The 23,160-nt window shown below is 36.9% G+C and overlaps 1 protein-coding gene across 1 annotated transcript in view; it reads left to right on the top strand.

Annotated features, from left to right (window-relative positions):
• CUL3 (cullin 3) overlaps positions 1-23,160 on the top strand; it is an 89,683-nt gene that overhangs the window by 41,572 nt on the left and 24,951 nt on the right. The window contains exons 4-7 of the mRNA XM_034655271.1: positions 14,536-14,696; positions 15,727-15,841; positions 17,705-17,933; positions 20,626-20,771. Coding sequence (XP_034511162.1) covers positions 14,536-14,696; positions 15,727-15,841; positions 17,705-17,933; positions 20,626-20,771 — 651 coding nt within the window. The remainder of the gene's footprint in view (positions 1-14,535; positions 14,697-15,726; positions 15,842-17,704; positions 17,934-20,625; positions 20,772-23,160) is intronic.

Raw genomic sequence — 23,160 nt, 5'->3', positions numbered from 1 at the left:
ATTTGTGGTTATGTATTCAGCAATAATAGGACTCTAATGCAAGGAAGAAGTTTGGAGTATCCCCTGTACTGGGGTCAGCTCTCTGTAAATAAGTGGATCATCTGTAGTTGTGAGGGGATAATTTAGGTGAGTTGGCACAAAGTTTATATAGTAGAGATGATCGGCAGAGTTTGTACTTTTTCCAGGTGTATTTGGCAGTCTTAGACAAAATGTTCAGAGAGAATTAGCCTTATTGGGCTTGGGGGAGAATTCTAAGGTAGTAGCGTTATTGAAATGGTTGATTGTGGGTCTGTGCTCTTTAATAAGTAGGCATCTGTCATAAGATCCCAGGAAGTGGAGGTATTAGGTATTAGGGATCAGTAGACCTGGAGACCCAGTGAGAGTGAGGAGCCGGTTCCTTTCAGTGTAACAAAGTAGGAAAGGGAGGAAAAAGAAGATCTCTAGTGCCAGAGATATTTGGTGTCTTCTAGTGATGAGGTTCAGGGTTTGCCCGTATCAATATGTGGGTGAAGGGAATCCTGATAAAGATGGGGGTGAATACTTAGGCACCTGTAAACAATGTGTCAGGTTGGTCAGTCTTGTCAGTGTTCTGGAGTTGCCAATGGTAATAGGTGGCAGGAAGCAGAGTTGAGAGAAATAAGTAAGCTGTTCGCTGAAGCTACCAAGGATTTGTGTGCTTTGGGAAGTCAGATGATAGGATGAGAACATGGAGATGATGAAATTCATGTCCATGTTTTCTCCTGTAGGTTTTGAGGCTTTAAGTTCAAAAAACGTTTCTTCTTTACAGCATTCTAGATTACACATTTAGAGAAGTTTGAAAATAGCTTTATTCTTGGAAGAGCACAGACAGGTTGCTTAAGAGTCTTTTTGGCACCTTCTTTGCTTTTAAAATGACATCTTAAATACAAAATCATGGAAAATAGGATCCAGTGGCTTTGAGATTATTAAGCTTCACACCTGTTCAATATTTTTCCTGACTCTGGAAAGACACGCTTTCCCCATCTGTGCTGTAGTTTTTGCATTTGTGACTGACGATATAAATACCTTGGCATCTTTTTGTGGTTAGATCCCAAGCCAGGTATTAGACCTTTATGTTAAAAAAAAAAAAAAAAAACAGACAACCAACCAGGGCATCATCATAAATACTCTAAAGGTCAAGAGTGTTGTGCTTGATAATTAGGATTTCTTCCTTGCCTTCCATCTCAGTTACTGTTTCTAACAAATTGATAGACCCATAAACCCCTTGATTACAATACCCTATGAACTGTTTCTGTGTGTGCGCAGTGGTGATGTAGCAATCCATGAGGTTGACTTTAGGGAGGTAAGTATTTATTCAGCATGAAGTAGGCCCTGTGGTGTAGTCAGAAATAGAGCACATATTTCTTGAGGTAGTAAACGAAATGAAACTTTTGTTCATAAAGGGGACTGTCCCATATTGTATGTATGTGTACAGATTTCTTATGTGTACAGATTTCCTGTGTGTGTGTGTTTCCTGTAGGAAATCGGGAGTACTGGAGAAAAAATATTTAATGATGAATCGAGACGCTCAGCTCTAGTTCCTACATTGTCATTAATTTGCTTAAGTTACTTAACTGCTCTAGGTAAAACTCTTATTTCCTTATTTATAAGGAAAATAGATTTATTGGATAAGAGCTCACAGTTTTTATCTTTTTGGGGTTTTTAGACTCTTGGAAGAATGGTCAAAATTCATGGACTCTCTACTAAAAGTAGATATCTATGCATCTATATATCACACAACGTATACTTTTGTATGTAATTTCACGTGGTTTATGGGTTTCCAGAGGCCTGTCTATGGGATCTGGTTGAGGATGTGTTGGTTAGATCATTTTAAATTTTCAAGTTCTTTCGACTCTGAACTCATTTTAAAACTGAAAGTGAACTGTTACTTGTGTTGTTTGTAAAGAAGGAAAAAACAAAAGGTGAGGATAGATTAGTATTAAGTTGATAACAGTTTAAGAACTCTTAAAATGGGTTGATAGAGCCTTGGTTGGCTAGGAGTCTACCCAATACTATTCCTTATAATATACATAACACTTTCAAAACCCTTAGTGTGTGCCTGGCACTGTTTTAAGCAAATTTAAGTATATTTCATAATCCTTACAATATATTTTTATTGCTGTTATTTTTAAGCAGTAGTTTGGGAAAGCAAAAATTTTTATTTTTTTATTAATAGACCTTTTTAAATTTCTTTTAAAAAGTAAAAATACTTTTCTGAATACGTAACAACAGAAACTTTATTACATGGCTATATCCCTGTGCTAAATGTTTTAAATACCTGACCTTCCAGATGAGCATTGTAACTCTCCATTTCACAAATGAAGAAATGGAGGTTACAGAGGTGAGCTAACCTAACAAGATCACACAGTTACTATATTACTGGAGTAGTTAATTCAAGTCTTTTTTGAATTCAAAGCCCATGGTCTTCACCATTTTGCCTGTACCACCTCAGTGCAGAAGAATTATGTATATTGACTCTGCTAAACAGAATTTATGATAATTTTTTTAAAGATTTTATTTATTTATTTTAGAGAAAGAGCGTACACGCACACGCAGGGGGAGGAGCAGAGGGAGAGGGAGATAATCTCTAGCTGACTCTGCACCGAGTGCAGAGCCCAGCTCGGGGCTCGATCCCACGACCCTGAGATCATGACCTGAGCCTAAACCAAGAGTCGGATGCCTAACCAACTGGGCCATCCAGGTGCCCCCAGAATTCATAATTTACCCCAGAGTTGAGCAAACATTCATTCATTCACCTTTGTGCTTATGAGGATAAATTCATTCATTCAGCAAGTATACAATGAGTGTATTATGTATCAAGCATTGCTCTAAACAACTGTGATTTCTTTTTCCAAGTTCTGTCATTGGGCACTTTTATGATGTAGACATCTGTTAGGGCAGATAATCTTGGTTCCCCAAGTGGAAGAACAGTGACTTTTTCCATGGTCCACTGTGTAAGCTATTGAAGCATATTAGAATAGTATTTTTGGTTTCTTTTCTTATTATTTTATTTGAATCTGATACTAAAATCCTCCTTAAAGAGTGACTTGGCAAGACTTTAGTTTCCTAATTGTCATCAGAAGTTACTTAACACCATCATTACTGGAATATTTAGAAAATCAACAAAAATAATTCTATCCAGTTGATAGTACTTTAGCCCTATAGTAATTTAAAAGTCCTCTTCTAATTTTTTTTTTGGCATTTTTGTTGATACGTAATGTAAATAAAAGTGGAAAAGTCTTTTCTGTCCATTTTTTAAAATGTGGGTTTTCTAGGATTTTTGTTTGGTTTTCACTAATTTGTGGGAGATTTTTATGTATCCTGGGTAAAAGTTCTTTGTAGATACATGTTTTTTTGGTCTGTTTTTAAGTAGAGCCCAATGCGGGGCTTAAACTCACGATCCAAGATCAAGACCTGAGCTGAGATCAAGAGTCGGACGCTTAACTGACTGAGCCACCCAGGTGCCCCTGTAGATACATTTTATATAGTTTAAGAGATATTGTCTTCCATTCTATGCTTGCCTTTTGTCTGTCTTAATGGTGTCTCTGAAGAGGAGCTTTAAATTTCAGTTAATTACAGTTTTTCAGTCTGCAGTTGTTGAATAAAGTGTTGTATACATATCTAGTCAAATTTGTTAACCATATTCAAAACCATCCACATCTTTACTGAATGTTTTTGTCTGCTTGTTCTGTCAGCTCCTGAAAAATGCTAAAATCTTCAGATTTGATGACAGATTTGTCTTTTTCTCCTTTTAGTTGATATATTTTGAGGTTTTTGTCATAAAACGAATATAAATTTAGGGCTATTTGATTTTCCTGTTGTTCAGACTCTTGTATTTTTATGAAATATCCTTCTTTATTTCCTATACTTTTTGCCTTCAAGTCTACTTTGTGTAATATTACTATATGAGTTTTCTTTTGGTTAGTGTTTGTATGGCAAATTTCTCCCCATCCTTTCCTTTCCATCTTCTTGTCTTATCATTTATAAGCACCATACAGTAATAGGCCTTTTAACCCTATTTGATAATCTTTGCTTTTAAATTGAAGCATATGGCTTATTTATGTTTAATATAATTATTAATACATTTGGGTTTAAGTTTGCCATCATATTAGATTTTATTTTCTGTTTGTCTCACCTGTTTTTTTTATTGATTTTTTTTTTCTCAACTGCCTTGCCTTTTTTTACGTGAACAGAGTATATATTATCCATTCCCCTTCCCTGTTAGCTGTTACTTATATTTACATATTCTTTTGTTATTATTCTAGTGGTTACTTTAGAGATTGCAACATAGATCCTTGACTTACAGTTTACCTTACATATGTGTATATTTTAAACCACTTCCTAGGTAGGAGTCTTAGAATACTTTGACTTCCTGGAGTTTTTTTCCCCTTGGCTTTTAGATATTTGGTCCTGGGTGTTTGTTTTGGTGTGGGGGACAAACCTGCAAATTTTGTCAACATTGTATGTGAAAAATTGGGGAGACCCTGGGTGGTATTTCCTTCAAAGGAAATGTTATTTTCTTCTGGCAGGCAAGCACAATATGGGCAAATCACCATGATCTAGTTGAAGTTGACTTTTAGGCTGTGTTAAGGTTGGTCTGTTTTGAGTTTGCCTTTATTTCTGGGGCATATCTTTACTCACAGGCAATAGCCGTCTGGGGTCTAGAAGCCTGAGGTGTTTACCAGTTTGCTTTCCATGTTACTGTGCCTTGAATTCCATCTTTTGTCTCCTCACCACTTTAAGTCTATCAACAGTCTCTGTTCAGCTCTTTAGTCTTTCAGTGCTGCTTTGTCTTTGGTGTTTGGTGTCTTGCCCATGCTTAGGTGGTGTGTCAGTAAACATCTCGAAAATTGCAGAAGTTATGATGATTCTTTGCGTTGCTTTCTTTTCAGACTTTGGCTTCGTAAGTCCTAGCTGCTTGATAGCCAGCCTATCTGTGACTTTCTGCTTAGCCTCTCATTTCCAGTCCTCCAAATAAAACATGACCCAAGGGAACGAGTGAGGGTGAATGTTGGTCTCTTTTCAGTGTACTTCCTTGTCTTTTCTCCAGAATCTTGGCCCTACAAGTCCAGGTTGCCCTTGTTGCTCTTTGATGCTTTTAAACAGTTGGTGTTTATTTGCTTAAATTGTTGTAAAATGCACTTAACATGCAGTTTAATATCCTAACCAATTTTAAGTGTACAGTTCAGTGATAAGTATATTCATACTGTTGTGCAACCATTACCTCCATCCACTTCCAGAACTTTTCATCTTGTAAAACTAAAACTTTGTACCCATTAAATTGTGACTTGCCATTCCCCTCTCCCCTGAGCCCATGATCACCATCATTGTTTTTTCTATTTATGTGAACTTGATCACTCTAGATACCTCATACAAATGGAATTACAGAGTATTTGTCCTTTTGTGACTCAGGGTTCATCCATGTTGTAGCATATGTCAAAATTCCCTTCATTTTTAAGGCCGAATAATGTTCTGTTGTATGTGTGTACCTCATTTTGCTTATCCATTCATCTACTAGTGAACACTTGGGTTGTTTGCACCTTTTGGCTATTTTGAATGATGCTGCTATGAACATGGGTGTACAAATGTTTCATTAAGACCTGGTTTTCAATTATTTTGAATATATACCCAGATAGTGGAATTGGCTGGATCCTATGGCAGTTCCATTTTTAATTTTTGAGTGACCACCGTGCTGTTTTCCATAGCAACGACACCATTTTGCATTTTCACCAGCAATGCTCAAGAGTTCCAATTTCTTCATATCCTTGCCAGCACTTGTTATTTTCTTGTTTTTGTTTTGTTTTCTGATAGTAGCTATTTTGATGGGTGTGAGGAGGTGTGGTAGCTTTTTATTTTCATCCAGGTTTTATAGTTGTTTTTGCCGGAGGAGTTGGCCTTGTAAAAGCTATTCTTTCAAGAGTATTAGAAGTGGAGGTAAGTGGAGTAGCAGTTTAAGGTAGGTGTTACTATGAAGATGAGGAAACAGACACAGGTGTTAAAGTCACACCTAGTAAATGACAGAGATAGGATTGAAATAACTTATCTGGTTCTTAAGTTTGAGCTCTTCACCACTGAATTCTATTGCTTCTTTAATACAGGTCTTCCTTTTTCTAAAGTCTTAAAATCTCATTGCTCCAAGACCTTGTTTTTTTTTTTAATTTTATTTATTTGCGAGAGAGAGAGAGCAAGAGCGCTGGAAGGGGGCCAGGAGAGGGAGAAGCAGACTCCCTGCTGAGCAGGGAGCCTGATGGCAGAGCTCGATTCCAGGACCCTGGGATCATGACCTGAGCCGAAAGCAGATATGCTTAACTGACTGAGCCACCCAGGCGACCCAAGATCTTGATTTCTGTTACTTGATTACTCTTACGGTTCTAATAGGGACTGTTTTCTAGTGTTGGTGGGTTTTTTCCCCTACCGTTAGTTCTTGAATTTTAGAGTAGGGAACGGCGCTTTTATTTTAGGATTTGGTGCAGTTTACGCAGCTTTAGAGAAACACGACCAAGGTTTTGATTCGTCAGATATCCTAGGATACAATTCTTAAAATAAATGAAAGTTATTTTTAAGTAGAATTTCTTACAACTACATTGTTTTAAAAACTTTGACAGCCCTGAGAGAGAGATTTTGGACCCATTTTTCAGTGGTGGAAACTATGACTTTGAGCTTTAGTCATGGATCTAAATTTTCAAGCCAGCTGTATTCTATGCTTTTCCATGTACTTTACCCAATAACATTGTTAAATCCAGAAATGTTAATCTGAGCAGTTTACTATTTCATCTCTTACTGGTGCCGTTTCCACAGTGTAGTCAGGCACTCGCATTGTGGAAAATACTGGGACAGTTCTTTAAACTTTGCTCTAATTAGACTTTTTTTTTTTTTAACTATAAGTCTGCACTAGAAACTCTTTGTTACTTTTCCCAGGTTTTGGGTTTTTTAAAATTTTCTATTTCTGTCCTTATAGTGTTAAGCTTTCTCAACTTGTATTTATTTCATGGCTTGGAAGTGAACCTGTTTGAAAATACTCATATTTATTACTTGCTGATAGAAGATTGTCTAGTGATTAAGCTTGGGAAAGCAGATTGAAACATGTAGACTGTAGCTGCTTGTTACAGGGTTATTTGCTTTGGTTTTTGTTTGTTTGTTTTAAATGAGCTAAACTTTTCAGGGTTTATCTCTAGTTTATGAGTGGGACAGATATTTACTATTTGTAAAGATTTTTACCCCTGTTTACATTCTTCATCTCTCCTATCCTCTTTTTAAAAAATAAACAAAAAAAACCCTGTTGGTTAAAAAATTCGCTGAACTATTTCTTGCAAGTAAAATAAGTAGTAAGAGTTAATGTTATTTTTTGAACTTCATGATCGTGTTTTTGTTTTATTTTGATTGTTGTAATACCATTTCTGAGTAATGAAGCTCTTTAACTCACTCACAGAGTCACTCCTTGACTTTGCACAGGCTTAGCTTTTGTAAGTTCTGTATGTCCGCATAACATGTCTTGATACCTCTAAGAATACTCTTGGATGCTGAGTTTGATCTCATAGTTAAAATAGTTAGCATCTTGGTAAAGCCATCAGTTAAGGGGGAAAGGCAGATATTTCCCAAGATGGTTGGAGTAGTAATTAGCACCTCGTAGGTTGATGTCCTCTTGTTGACTGGTAATGTGAAGAGCCCTAGGTCACCAGTAGGCATTTGCTGAAGGAGATTTATGTGGAGATTGGTTGTTTGAGGTCTCCTTTTTTTGTGGCAGAGGAAGAAAGACTTCAGTCTCTGTCTACCTCAGTTCCTAGAGACCCCCCCCCCCAGTTGATGCTTTTAAGCAGGTGGTACTTTATAATATCTTACCAGCTTTTATGGTTGTTCTTGGCAGGGAAGTTAGCCTTACAGAAGTACTCTTTCCAGACAAGCGGTGGAAATAAGTGGGATAGCATTGTAAGAAGTAGGGTGTTGGGTTGCAGTTGAAGTCAGATGCAAAAGCAGTCTGGCTTTTCCCCGGGTTTGTGAAAACAGGGCCAACGAGATGGTCCCATCATTAGTTACTCCTCCTCACCCCTGTGTTCATCTAGCTCGTGAAGAGGCTTGCTCGTTATAGGTTTGCTTGGCCTAGGAATAGCAACCCCTGAGAGAGAACCGTAAATAGAGATTGAATATATAGTTTATCTCTAGCGATGAAACTCCTATCCCTTTAGTAACTCTAATGTTTGACTCAGACATTAAGCTTTCAAACGTGTTTTTTAGAACATTTTATATTTAAAATGCCGTATTTTGGCTTAAAAAGGCAAATAGAAGCCTCCATCAACTTTCTGTCTCTGCTTAGCTTTCTTCAATAGATAAATGACTAATGTTGGGCTCACACAAACTATATATTTTGGTCAAAAAGCCTGAGATTAAAAGATTGCTTTTAGGTTATTATTTAATATTTTTTCTCTCTTTTGGGATGATTTCATCTTGTCCTTACTTTGAGGTTGTTTTCTTTCAGCTAGTTAGAGGTTAGCTAGAGGTGGGATTTTAGATCTTTTTAAATTAAATATTCATGTAGAAACATATACAAAATAAAAGTCCTACAGTGATTTAAATAATTAGAACTACGTTAATATTGCATTACATAAATTCAGCCACTTATTTTTTTAGATTTGATTTGATTTGATTTTTTAAGTAATCTGTACACTCAACCTGGGGCTCAAACCTGTAACCCCAAGATCAGGAGTCACATGTTCACCAACTGAGCCACCCAGGCACCCCCAGCTACTTATTTTTTAACAAAGAGATTCCTTTGGAATCTATTAGGAAAATGCTATTGTGTACCCCCAGGCTGAATTCCTGCTGATAGTGCCATTAAGCAGGAAACAGAAGATTCAGCATGTTTATTTAGCAAATATTTTAATATATATCATGCAGATCACAAGTTTATTGTGAATGTGTGCATGCATTTCTGTTTAACATATGTACATATAAACACTTGAGTATATGTATATATATGTTTTACTTTGCTTGATGGTAATTATACATATATAACATTTAATACAAGTAACTAGTATTACTAGTTTAAATAGCCGCAAATTTTGTGGGTTTTCTCTTATCCGTTTATTAGCACTCTCTTATCTATAATCAGATTTCAGGGATAACAGGTTTTCTTAATATTATATGTCATTTAATTACATTCATTATATTCACCTTGAGAGTTTCTCATTAAAGACAAAGGTTTAGGTCTTATACTACATCTGTATTTCTTTTGTCTCCAGTCATTTTCCATGGACTTGAATGTTCTGTGCCGTTCTCAAAACACTCTGACCATGTGTTCCCATCATACCTGGCTTCCTTTACTAAAGCATTGTTTCTCCCCATACAGAATATACTTAAAGAGTTCATTAGTTGCAACCAACCCTTTCCCTGTGTTTTTGCCAGAGGACTTGAGCTAGACAGCATTACCGGCCAAAGGGTTATAGATTCACCCATGTCACTGTGCTTAGGATTGGGAGGAGGGAAACCCAGGCCAGGGAGACTGGTAACAAATAGAAAGGGAAGAAGTGACAGTGAAGTATATCTTGATCCTTCATATATGTTAATTTTTGATCAGAGAGTTAAGCTTCATAGGAAATCATACTAGAGTTTTAGAGATTATCTTTACCATGCCTTTGGGTTGCCCGGGACCAGAGAGGATAAATGACTTACTTAAAGTCATACAGCCAAGTTAGTGGTACAGCCAGAGCTCATATGAAGAAGAATTCTTAACTCCACATCTAGTACTTTTGCATTCAAAAATTGGCTGTAACTGATACATCCACTTTAGAAAAGTTTAGCAATTTCCATATGAGCTAATACTTCCACTTCTAGAAATCTATCCCAAGAAAAAGAAAAGCATATGTCCACCAAAGGATTTTACCCAAATGTTCATAGCAAGTAGCAACATTACTCATAGCAGACAAAAACTGGACACAGCCCCAAATATCCATCAGCTGATGAATTAACTGTGGCATATCCATACGGTGGAGTACTATTCGGCACTACAGAGGAATGAAATACTGATAAATGTTAACACCAGTAATCAACCTTAGCAACTTTATGCTTAGTGAAAAATCAGACATGAAAGATTACATATGATTCAATTACATTAAATGACCTGAAAAGGAAAATTGTAAAAAGAGAAAGCAGGGGTGCTGGAAGTAAGATTGACTACAAACGGGCTGAAGGGATTTTTTTGGGGTGATGGAAATAGTTCTAGAACTGGATTGTGGCCATGGTTGGACAATTGTAGAAATGTGCTATAAATTATTGAACTATACTCTTAAAATGAGTGAATTTTATGGCATATAAATTATACTGCAGTAAAGTCAAAAAAGGGAGAACATTAACAAATTTTCACTATAAAATTCATAATTTACTCTGAAGACTACGTTATATGTGCCTTTGTTCTGTAATTCTTATAGTTAGTGCCCTTTCACCAAAAACAATAAAATCTGACCTAATTCTTTTGACATCTGTCTTAATTAAGAACATTTGGTTTCTTAAGAAAGAGGTTAAACTTACTAATGTCATATGTATGTCATGTATGATAGGTATCTGACCCCCACACACCCATAGGCATGTAGTAGAGTTGGAACTTACACTGCTTGCCAGAATTACCAGTATTTTCTATTCTGTGAAACAGCCTGATGCAGAATTCTCTCACTGCTGTTTCACTGCTTTCACTATCTCTTCTCTGTTTTGCTCTTACTAATTGAGCTTTGTATTTACTGAGTCAGTTGTATTTATTTTCAGGCCTGTTTATGCCAGTTGTACTTGTTATTAACACATAATTTAATATCCTGTAAATCAATAAAATGGGGTTAAAAATGATAGAATTTGTTCTTTGGTAAACTAGATTGAATGTTTTAGAAAGACTTGACAAAGGCAAATCACTAAATTTGGTTCGAATTAGGTGTGGGTAATTTAGGGGCTCCTGGGTTGCGCAGTCGTTAAGTGTCTGCCTTCAGCTCAGGGCGTGATCCCAGCGTTCTGGGATCGAGCCCCACATCAGGCTTCTCCACTAGGAGCCTGCTTCTTCCTCTCCCACTCCCCCTGCTTGTGTTCCCTCTCTCGCTGGCTGTCTCTCTTGTCAAATAAATAAATAAAATCTTTAAAAAAAAAAAAAACGGTGTGGGTAATTTGAAAGAATGGAGCAGAGATTGTAAAAATCTGGAAGGACTTTTTTACATTCAGATTGCTTCATAAATGTCTCTAGTTCTCATGCTCCCTCTTAATGAAACAAAGTAGAAAAGTTACTTTATTAGATGAGAGTGTGTATATAAGAAAGAACACTGAACTCCGCTCACAGGATTCATGTTCAAAGACAAAAGTCTTGATATCTCAATGAACATGTAATATGTTTTAATTTAAAATTTTTAAGATGCAAGTATGTACATTTGTTTCTCTCTTTTACCACCTGTATTCAGTTAAGCAGCCAGTTAGTGGTTTTGATCACTTAGGGTGAGAGTCCTACTGTATATGGTAGTATTCAAAACTGTAAACATCAAATTTACAAATAATTTATGCAGTGGAATAATTATTTTTATAATAAAAAAGATTCTTGGTGCTTTTTAAATTTTTAGATATATACCAGATTTTATTGAATGCATCTTGTTTCATGCTGAAAAGTAAGGCTCCTGTGTGGCTCAGTTGGTTGAGCATCGACTCCTGGTTTGGGCAGGTAGTGATCTCAGGGTCATGAGATTCAGCTGTATTGGGCCCCACGCTCAACGGGGACCCTGCTTAAGATTCTCTCTCTCTCTCCTCTGCATCCTGTCTGTCTGTCTCCACCCCAGTCAGGGGAGAGACAGAATTTAAGATCTTGAGGTGGACATGCGAAGCCTAAGAATTTACTGGAGAGAGAAAACACCAAATGGAGGATGACCCCAGTGCTGCTGGAGGGTGCAGGGATGGGTCCTGGAATGGGAGGCCGCAACAGCTTCCTCACAGGCTTTGGCAGCCTGTGGTTGGGGGGCTAGAGCTGAGTCCAAGGCCGTGGAGCTTTCAGAGGCAAGGCCCAGACAAGAAGTGGATCCCCATCACCAAGCCGGGCTGCCTGGTCAATGACATGGAAATCAAGTTCCGAGAGGAGATCTGTTTTCTCCCTGCCCATCAAGGAATATGAGATTATTGACTTTTTCCTGGGGGCATCCCTCAGGGATGAGGTTTTGAAGGTAATCCTGTGTAAAAGCAGACCTGTGCCGGCCAGCAGACCAGGTTCAAGGCATTTGTTGCCATCAGACATTATAGTAGATACGTTGGTCTGGGTATTAAGTGCTACAATGAGATAGCCGCTGCTGTCCAGGGTCCATCACCCTGGCCCAAGCTTTCCAATGTCCCCATGTGGCAAGGCTGCTAGGGAACAAAATCACCCTGTCCCATGCAGGGTGACTGGCCGCTGTGGCTCTGTGCTGGTGTGCCTCATCCCTGCCCCCTGTGGCACCTGCATTGTCTTAGCCCCTGTGCTCAGGAAGCTGCTGATGATGGCTGGTATCGATGACTGCTCCCCCTCAGCCAGGGACTGCACTGCCACCCTGGGCAGCTTCGCCAGAGGCCACTTTAGATGCCATTTCCAAGACCTACAGCTGTCTTGCCCCTGACCTCTGGAAAGACTGTGTTCACCAAGTNTTAAGTGTACACTTTTCTTTTTTCTTTTTTTTTTTTTTTAAAGATTTTTTTATTTATTTGACAGAGATAGAGACAGCCAGCGAGAGAGGGAACACAAGCAGGGGGAGTGGGAGAGGAAGAAGCAGGCTCATAGCAGAGGAGCCTGATGTGGGGCTCGATCCCATAACACCGGGATCATGCCCTGAGCCAAAGGCAGACGCTTAACCGCCGTGCCACCCAGGCGCCCCAGAAACTCACCTGTATCTTATAAAGACCCACACCGGAGTCTCCATGCAGAGGACCCAGGCCCCAGACGTGGGCACCACATAGTTTAATACAAAGGAAAAAAAGTGAAAACCTGTTTAAAAAAAAAAAAAAAATTTACCAGGGAGTCATCTGTGAAAATTTTGAACCTACTGAATTTGATGCACTACCTTGAAAATGTGAGCTCGTGCCAAGATGATACAGAATGTAGAAATGTGAGCAGTGAAGATACTAAGCTAAGAGCGGCTTTCCTTGTAGCCATGAGGGGTGTGCCCTGGAGGAGCTGAATGGAGGAGGGTTGCAGGAGTGACGTCACATGAAGGGAATGCTACTCCTGGAGAATTTAGTCAGCGGTTGTTGGTCGGTGCCATTTCAGTTGCATCACTGATACAGTTGAGCTTCTGTTTATGTTCACCTGGTAGCTTTGCTTGGTGTTGCTTGTAATGACAGTGTTCCTTAAAAAAGTTCCAGGATCACAGTGTGCAGTGGTTCTTAACTGGTTTTGGATCACAAATGCCTTTAAGAATCTGGTGAAACCTATGGGCTTTGTTTCCAGAGTACTTTTGTACCAGCAAACACACAATAATTTTATAATTTTGGAAGTTCAGAGACCCACCGAGGCCCAGATAGGTCCTGGTTAAGAACAGAAAGGAATTCTGTTACTAATCCTTTTGTGAATTAAAAACTTAGTAGTTTTATTCCGATGTACTTTGATGTAAATGTGGATTTTCAGATAATGCATAAAGTAGGACTTGTATAGCCAAGAATTCTGGATTATATGTGCTCTGTAAAGTGAGACACACTTCTTTTTTTTTTTTTTTTAAAGATTTTATTTATTTATTCGGCAGAGATAGAGACAGCCAGTGAGAGAGGGAACACAAGCAGGGGGAGTGGGAGAGGAAGAAGCAGGCTCATAGCAGAGGAGCCCGATGTGGGGCTCGATCCCATAACGCCGGGATCATGCCCTGAGCCGAAGGCAGGCGCTCAGCCGCCGTGCCACCCAGGCGCCCCCGTGAGACACACTTCTAATCAAGTTGGCAAGAACTTGAAAATAAGATGACTGACTACAAGTAATCTGTTTGAAATGACAGTAACTAGAGGTGTTTTAATTATGTGATACTTAATGCTGCTGTAATATAGGCATTAGAGCCTCTTAATATTTACCAGTAAGCAGTCAGCTTAAGTTCCATGGATCTGTATTTCATTCGGCTCTTAATTTTACTTCAGAGAATATGATCTTAAGTATAGTATTTAAGAAAGTAAGAATCATATTCAGGTGTGGTATGGCTCTGGAGAGAATGGACGATGTGTCTACCTTGCTGTATACCTTTTCCTGCTTTCTGCTCACCTGCCTTTCCCTGGGTAGGGTGCTCCTCCCCCCCCACCTTTTTCTTCAGGTCAAATGGGTGACCACCTATAGCCAGTTGTTTGTAAATTATACAGTTGTAAACTGTAAAGACTAACTTTTATATAGTTTGGGAGGTGCTAGAAAATTCCATGGTGCTTAAACTAGTTTGAAGTGTTTCTCACCTGAAAAATTGGCTGCTTGTAGAATGTTGTTCCCTGTATATTATTGTAGCTCACAATGATTGTTTTTATGTTTGCTGGAGTTGTGCTCATGTTTCTATGATTTTGTTTTCACCACAGGACCGTGTATATGTACAACAAAATAATGTGGAGAATGTCTACAATTTGGGATTAATTATTTTTCGAGATCAAGTTGTACGTTATGGGTGTATTAGGGATCATCTACGACAAACGCTTTTGGACATGATTGCGAGAGAGCGGAAAGGAGAAGTTGTAGATCGGTATAATCATCTTTTTATATTTCAGTGTTTGGTTTTTTAGTGGTTATATCTTGAGAACTGATATACTATCATAATCTTATTACAATAAATAAAAATTTTATTGTCCAGGACATTATGAAAATCTTCAGAAACCTTTTCACAATTAACAGAGTTACCTAGATTTTAACTTAAAAGCACACATCTATTGTTAAAAGAGACTGACCATCCTGAGCTTTATTTAATACACTTTTAAAAAACAAATCAGCCATTAGTCTTCCTTTTTGGTTTTCATGTGTTTTTTATGCTGGCATTTTATTCCGTTTTTCTGTGTGATAACATTTTTTGTTCTCTTTGTCTTTTTCTTTAAAAGGCTCTGGGCTGACCTTCATTCTTAACACATTTGAAGAAAAGTGTTGAACATAATGTATGATGACTAAGAACTCTTGTGCCCCTTCTGTTAGGTCACATTGCCTCCCCTTACATGGTTTCAGTACCATTTTTGTGACTGCACCTAGAGCTTTTTGAAGCATGGAAGACTGCTCTCTCTGTGTGTCTGTACTGAGAGCAGCTATTAGAGGAAGACTTGTTATAGTTCTTTCTATTTCAGCTTTGGTGCTTGGGCAGGGTTGCCCCAAAGCTTGCGCATATATATATATATATATATATATATATATAAATGCCTTGGGGTAGCTGTGTGTTGTATCCATGTCAAGCAGTATAGCCTCCTTCTCTCCTTATTGCTTTCTGATAAATCATCTTTTTATTGTCATTGTTTTTAACTACACAGAAATATTTAGACATTTTAAGTGTATTTTCTTTCAAATTTTAAAGTTCTAACAGTATGAGAACAACTTGAGATAAATGGCTGTATAGTCAAGGTATGCTTTCCAATTAAAATTATTCTAAATTCTTACGTTAAAAATGAGTTGCTTATGATAGAGCTGGGTCATTGTGGAAAAAAAGTTCTTAAAGTCTTTCTAGCTACTTCTGTTGCATTTTTTGCAGTCTTTAATATAACTTGATTATCAAGTGGTTTAACTTTTTTTGACAGAGGCGCAATAAGAAATGCTTGCCAGATGTTAATGATTTTAGGTCTCGAAGGACGATCCGTCTATGAAGAAGATTTTGAGGCTCCTTTTTTGGAAATGTCTGCAGAATTTTTTCAGGTAATCAGTGAAGATATAAATAAATGCTCTTTTAAGATATTCTCAAAGTTTGATTTGAACATTTGGCCTTCCTCTGCTGAGGCTGTTTGGGAAGGAAGGGTGCAAAAAATACCCTTCAGACTACCTGCTCCCCATGCTCACATTCTAGGGAAGGAACCCATTGGAAAAAAATTGAGTTTGGACTTACACATATGATTTTTTAAATTATGTGTTACAAAACATACGAACTTAGAAATGACCTTAGTATTTTATTATATTTACATGTTACAAATTATTTACCATAAATTCACAGGCAGTGCATCACTAATAAAGTCTTACTATTCAGGCTTTTGGTAGTATTAAGGTAGTAGTAAAATAAGTACAGAAATATGCTTGATCTCATGGTGTATATATAGATTTTAAAGACTGTTGAGGAAATTAGAGGTCAATAAGTATAATTGATTCAATTTTGCAGCAGTATAACAACCCAGAACCAACTAAATTGCTAAAAGTGAAGTTAAACTAGTACTAATTTGTAATGAAATTACAAAATGTAAGATAGTATTAATAAGATAATGATAACCAGGCATCGTCCTAAAAACCTCAATTATAGTAGGAGCTTTGTAGTGTTAAAACAGACTTAGCTGAATACTAAGTTTTTACTCCAATAATAGACTTTTAAAAAAATGAATGTGTACAAAGTTGTAATAATCTTTAATAGTTCAGTAGGTCATTCATAAGAGCCATTGGATGTATATTAAGATGGAACTCGGGTTTTGGTGTCATTTACACGTAAAGAAACAAAGAATGGACTTGCTGCCTTTTTTTTTTTTTAATTAGTTTGTAGCCCATCAGAAAGACCTTTGAGGCCTGCACTGATGAACCTGGACCATGCTTTATGAACTATTAATTTTGTCATGTAGGAGGCAGGCTATATTTTCCAATAAAGCAGCAACTGATGCTAGATATATTTGACAATATTTTTACCTTTACATTCGTTTTAATTTCCTTCATTACACTGTAGACATACTAGAAGGTTAATTGTTAAGATTTCAAAATGTGCAGCAGTGATATGTACATGCATGTGCATATGTACATAATGCATACTGTTTGTAACAGTGAGTGGAGACATGGTCTCACCAAGAGTTTTGTTTGGTGTGTTAATGTCTGTTCTTAGAAACTTTATTCTCAAGGATTAAAACTACTTTTTACTAAGAAAGTGGGAAGTGTTATTAAATTTTATACATAGTTAATATATCAACATGTCTTCTGTTTTGTAAATCTTAGATGTATTCGTTAATCCTGCTATCAAATAGGTTAAAATCATTTGGATTAACATTTATAATTTAGTGGAATTTCTGTAAGGCTGGTGTTAGCAGACAAATTAAGAGTTATTTAAAAACTCAAAACTTCATTGTGTGTGTGCACACGTACTCCTTTGAGATTGGGAGTGGGGTGGCAGTTGGACTTTAGTAACTAGCGGTGTGTCAGCAAAACTATGGTAAACATGATGAATCTTTCTAGGCATAATTATACGTTAAAACAAATCAAAAAAGAGTTTTCCACTCTGACTTGGGGTCAGATACTTCATTCTGTATTTTTGACCCTTACTGGCATGTGCTTACTTTTTCTGCTATTTGAAGTACATTGGCAAAGTTTGAAAAACACTGCTTAAGGGTAATGTATTGATTTATCTTATGTGATCAGTGCTTTAAAGGATGTAATTCAGACTATGTGGATATGTATGATAAGAAACTATAAAATGTTAATAGTGCTTACGATAATTTAGTTTGTCTTATGATAAACATTATAGAAACCCAGTTAAAAGGAGAAACACATTTTGCTTCTGTGTTTAAAAAAAAAAAACATGCTTTTTATTTGCAGATGGAAAGCCAGAAATTTTTAGCAGAAAACAGTGCTTCAGTATATATAAAGAAAGTAGAAGCTAGAATTAATGAAGAAATAGAACGGGTGATGCACTGCCTTGACAAATCAACCGAAGAGCCAATAGTAAAGGTGGTCGAGAGGGAGCTCATTTCCAAGCACATGAAAACCATAGTAGAAATGGAAAATTCTGGGCTAGTACATATGTTGAAAAATGGAAAGACAGAAGGTAAGTGTCAGCAATTGAAATATAATTAAATCATTATTAATTCTTAGGTTCTTAGTAATTTTTTAAATTTTCCTATAATTAAAATAGATTATCAATGTCAGTCTTAAAGTTGCATGTGTCATTAATTTATTAACTGTTGTTACTTTGATAGGATTTAAGAGTAGAGCTTTACACTTTATTATAATGAGAATTTTTGGTGTTTCTTGTTAATTGAACGGCTTTTTTTTCCTATCTTTCATTTTAGTCTCCTCGCTTTTTGTGTTTTTCTTAGCCCAGAAGTCTAATATTCCTGTCCTTTTTGTAGACAAGAGAGTTGGACTCTTCATCACCACATACTCTCTATGTGATTTTTTTTTTGTGGTTCTTTAAAATGTGACATTCCAGTCATGAAATTTCTGTAGGCTTTCCTTTGGGAGTTAGTTGTGATAAGGGGCTGAAAATGCAAAAGTAGTGTCTTTCTTGTGACATTTCAGATAAATTAAGTAGATTGGTTTTGGGAGCTCTGAAGTTACAGACTTCAGAGAAAGGAGGATTGCTTTATAAAAGTGAAAGTACACAGTTTTGAGATAACTGTAGCATTCTTATTGGCTATTTACCCTTTTTTTCTAAAAACAATGTTTTGTGATTTCCTATGAGAAATTATAAATAAAGAGTAGTAGTCATGTTGTCCTTGTTTTTAAGTTCTGAAGTTTTACTTTAAAACTATGACTTTAGAAATCACTATTAAAAAATAAACATGGTACTCTTGCTATTTTCTTGCTTCTTAGATGGTGTCTTAAGCAGTATTTTGCTACTTACTTCTTAAAAAAGAAACACATATTGTCTGTTGAAGTTAAGAGCTTGGCAGGGAATGAAAAACAATTTTTAAGTGAACAATTTAAAGGAGAAGGGGGATATAAGAGGAGAGAACAGTAAGATGGTAGGAAAGGTGGTTGTTTTCTATGCTTCCTTTAGTGTAGTCCTTGCTTTGTGTTTTGAAATGCTTATATTTCTATATATTTCTTCCTGAAAGTTGTATATAAATTTGTTGTTTCATTAAACCAGAGAAAGTTCCTTTTTTAAAAGACCCTTCTTGGGATGCTAGGTGGCTTAGTCGGTTAAGTACCACCTCTTGATTTCGGCTAAGGTCATGATCTCAGGGTTCTGGGATCAAGCCCCACGTTGGGCTCTGCGCTCAGTGTGGTGTCTGCTTGAGATTCTCTCCCTCTGCCCCTCACGCCACTCATGCTCGTGGTCTTTGTCTCTCTCAAAGTAATTAAAATCTTTTTAAAAAATAATTTTTTTGGTTATAATTTGTGCCAAATGTGAGAAACTGTAAGGTTTGCTGTATGTAGTTTACTTTGGACATATATTATTGCTGAAAACTTATTTTTAATACAATTTGATTTTGAAAGTCACTGAAACAAATTTTAGAAGCCCTTTTTTGTAAAACTTGCTTCTTAAGTATTTTTTAAATGTATACAACTTTAGTTTTAGGATCTAAATAGCTGTTAAAATGAAGACCTGGGCACGTAAATTATAGCCCATCAAATGTGGCCCACCGACAGTTTGGTTAGGGGGAAAAAATTCAAAAGAAGAATGATATTTCATTGCATATGAAAATTACATAAAGTTTTAGATACCAGTGTCCTTAAAGTTTTATGGGAACGCAGTCATGCCCATTCATTTCCGTGTTATCTGTGGCTTCTTTCTTGTTACAGTGGCAAAACTGAAGTAGTTGCAGCAGAGACCATACGGCCCACAAGTGTATAAAATATTTACTCTCTGACACTTTACAGAAAAAAATTTCCCAGCCCCTATCTAGAAACTGCTATTCTAACTCCACTTTCAAAAGTTCTCCATCATAAAGCTTTTTTATATCATTGTACAGTTTTGACATAGCCTCAGTAAGTTCTTATTTCAAAGAAACACCAGACATATGGGAAAGCAGATTTTAGCTCCACATTTTAATCTTGTGAAAAATGATAGAAAAAATGGACAGAATCCAGAATTACCATTCTAAATAAGAATAATCTAGCGAGATAAACCAATTTTTAGAATACAGGTATTGGCCTAGGAAATCACCTGGGAAATATTAGGGATTGCTCTGAGGAAAATACTAAGGAATAGGGATATATGCTAAAAGTTTCATATAAACTTTGTCATGGTGTATAATGAAATAAATTCTAGTATATTTTATTTATTGTCATATTTGAACTTTGAGATAAACGTACCCAAAAATACCTGTAAGATACTTAATTGGTTTTTATATTTCTTTCTTATTATGTTGACTACTAATTACACAATAATTGAAGTTCTTCTTTGGTAGACATTGTGTTAGTATTACTGGGTTCTAGATTAGAATTGTATAGGAACTCAGAGCTGCAGTGTTCATTTTTTTGTGGCTTTTTTATTAATGCAGTAAGGGCATCTTCCATGTAAACTAAAAGGTGCTGAGACATTTTATTGATGCTCTCAAAGCATCTTATCTGAAAGCTGTATTTCATAAGTTGTAATAATAACCATTAACTAGCCTAATTTATTTCCTTTTGTCTATCTTGCTGGGTGTTTTTTCATAATTTTTCACATGATCAGCAAGTGGTAGTGATGGAAAAATAAGCTTCTTTAAGTTCACAAATCAGAATAAACAGAGATTCACATTTTTTCCCTTAATCCTTAATGTAGTCGATTTGTATGTTCTTTCTGATTGCAGACCTTGCTTGCATGTACAAGTTATTTAGTCGTGTGCCAAATGGCTTGAAAACAATGTGTGAGTGTATGAGTTCCTATTTGAGGGAGCAAGGTAAAGCCCTTGTTTCTGAGGAAGGAGAAGGAAAGAATCCTGTTGACTATATACAGGTAAGCGAACACAGAAGATTCTCTTTAAGTTTGTGATAAAATAATTTTGACACATGGTAATAAAAAGATCACTTTTACTAAGCTGTATGTGTTTTGTATTTTTTTTAATAATATTTTTTTATTATGTTAGTCACCATTCATTACATCCCTAGTTTTTTATGTAAAGTTCCATGATTCATTACTTGCATATAACACCCAGTGCACCATGCAATACGTGCCCTTCTTTAATACCCATCACCAGCCTGTCCCATTCTCCCCCACCCTGAAGCCCTCAGTTTGTTTCCTAGAGTCCATAGTCTCTCATGGTTCATTCCCCCTTCTGTTTACCCCCCCTTTCTTTATCCCTTTCTTCTCCTACCAATCTTCCTACTTCTTATGTTCCATAAATGAGTGAAACCTTATGATAATTGTCTTTCTCTGCTTGACTTATTTCACTTAGCATTATCTCCTCCAAGTCCCATCCATGTTGCAGCAAATGTTGAGAAATCGTTCTTTTTGATGGCTGAGTAATATTCCATTGTATATATGGACCACAGCTTCTTAATCCAGTCATCTGTTGAAGAGCATCTCGGCTCCTTCCACGATTTAGCTATTGTGGACAATGCTGCTATGAACATTGGGGTGCATATGGCCCTTCTCTTCACTACGTCTGTATCTTTGGGGTAAATACCCAGTAGTGCAATGGCTGGATCATAGGGTAGCTCAATTTTTAACTTTTTAAGGGACCTCCCAACTGTTTTCCAAAGTGGCTGTACCAACTTGCATTCCCACCAACAATGTAGGAGGGATCCCCTTTCTCCACATCCTCTCCAACAATTGTTGTTTCTTGCCTTGTCTATCTTTGCCATTCTAACTGGTGTAAGGTGGTATCTCAGTGTGGTTTTGATTTGATTTTCCCTGATGGCTAATGATTTTGAACACTTTTTCATGTGTCTGTTAGCCATTTGTATATCTTCATTAGGCAACTGTTCATATCTTCTGCCCATTTTATGATTTGTTTATTTGTTTCTTGTGTATTGAGTTTGAGAAGTTCTTTGTAGATCTTGGATACCAGTCTTTTATCTGTACTGTCATTTGCAAATATCTTCTCCCATTCCGTGGGCTGCCTCTTAGTTATTTTGACTTTCCTTTGCTGTGCAGAAGCTTTTTATCTTGATGAAGTCCCACAAGTTCATTTTTTCTTTTGTTTCTCTTGCCTTTGGAGATGTGTCATGAAGAAAGTTGCTGTGGCCGATGTCAAAGAGGTTGCTGCCTATGTTCTCCTCTAGGATTTTGATGGATTCCTGTCTCACATCGAGGTCTTTCATCCATTTGGAGTTTATTTTTGTGTATGGTGTGAGAGAGTGGTCAAGTTTCATTCTTTTGCATGTAGCTGTCCAATTTTCCCAGCACCATTTATTGAAGAGACTGTCTTTTTTCCACTGGATGTTTTTTCCTGCTTTGTCAAAGATTAGTTGACCATAGAGCCGAGGGTCCATTTCTGGAGTCTCTATCCTGTTCCATTGGTCTATGTGTCTGTTTTTGTGCCAGTACCATGCTGTCTTTGTGATCACAGCTTTGTAGTACAGCTTGAAATCTGGCAGTGTGATGCCCCCAGCTTTGTTTTTCCTTTTCAACAGTTCCTTGGAGATTCGGGGCCTTTTCTGGTTCCATACAAATTTAAGGACTATTTGTTCCAGTTCTTTGAAAAATGTCCTCGGTATTTTGATCGGGATAGCATTGAAAGTGTAGATTGCTCTGGGTAGTATGGACATTTTAACTATGTTAATTCTTCCAATCCATGAGCATGGAATATTTTTCCATCTTTTTATGTCTTCCTCAATATCTTTCAAAAGTGATCTATAGTTTCTAGGATATAGGTCCTTTACGTCTCTNGGCCTTTTCTGGTTCCACACAAATTTAAGGGCTGTTTGTTCCAGTTCTTTGAAAAATGTCATTGGTATTTTGATCAGAATGGCATTGAAAGTGCAGATTGCTCTGGGTAGCATAGACATTTTAACTATGTTAATTCTTCCGATCCATGAGTATGAATATTTTTCCATCTTTTTGTGTCTTCTTCAGTGTCTTTCAAGAGTGATTTGTAGTTTCTAGAATACAGATCCTTTACGTCTCCGGTTAATTCCGAGATAACGTATGATTTTTGGTGCTAGTGGAATGGTGTAAATGGAATGGATTCCCTAATTTCTCTTTCTTCAGTCTCATTGTTTGTGTATAGAAATGCAACTGATTTCTGAGCATTGATTTTGTATCCCGCCACATTACTGAATTGCTCTATAACTTCTAGTAGTTTGGGGGTGGATTCTTTTGGGTTTTCCATATAGAGTATCATGTCATCTGAGAAGAGAGACAGTTTGACCTCTTCTTTGCCGATTTGGATACCTTTTATCCC

Source organism: Ailuropoda melanoleuca, chromosome 2, assembly GCF_002007445.2.
Source record: "Ailuropoda melanoleuca isolate Jingjing chromosome 2, ASM200744v2, whole genome shotgun sequence".
NCBI classification, from domain to species: domain Eukaryota; kingdom Metazoa; phylum Chordata; class Mammalia; order Carnivora; family Ursidae; genus Ailuropoda; species Ailuropoda melanoleuca.
This window is presented reverse-complemented; position numbering and strand designations above follow the sequence as displayed.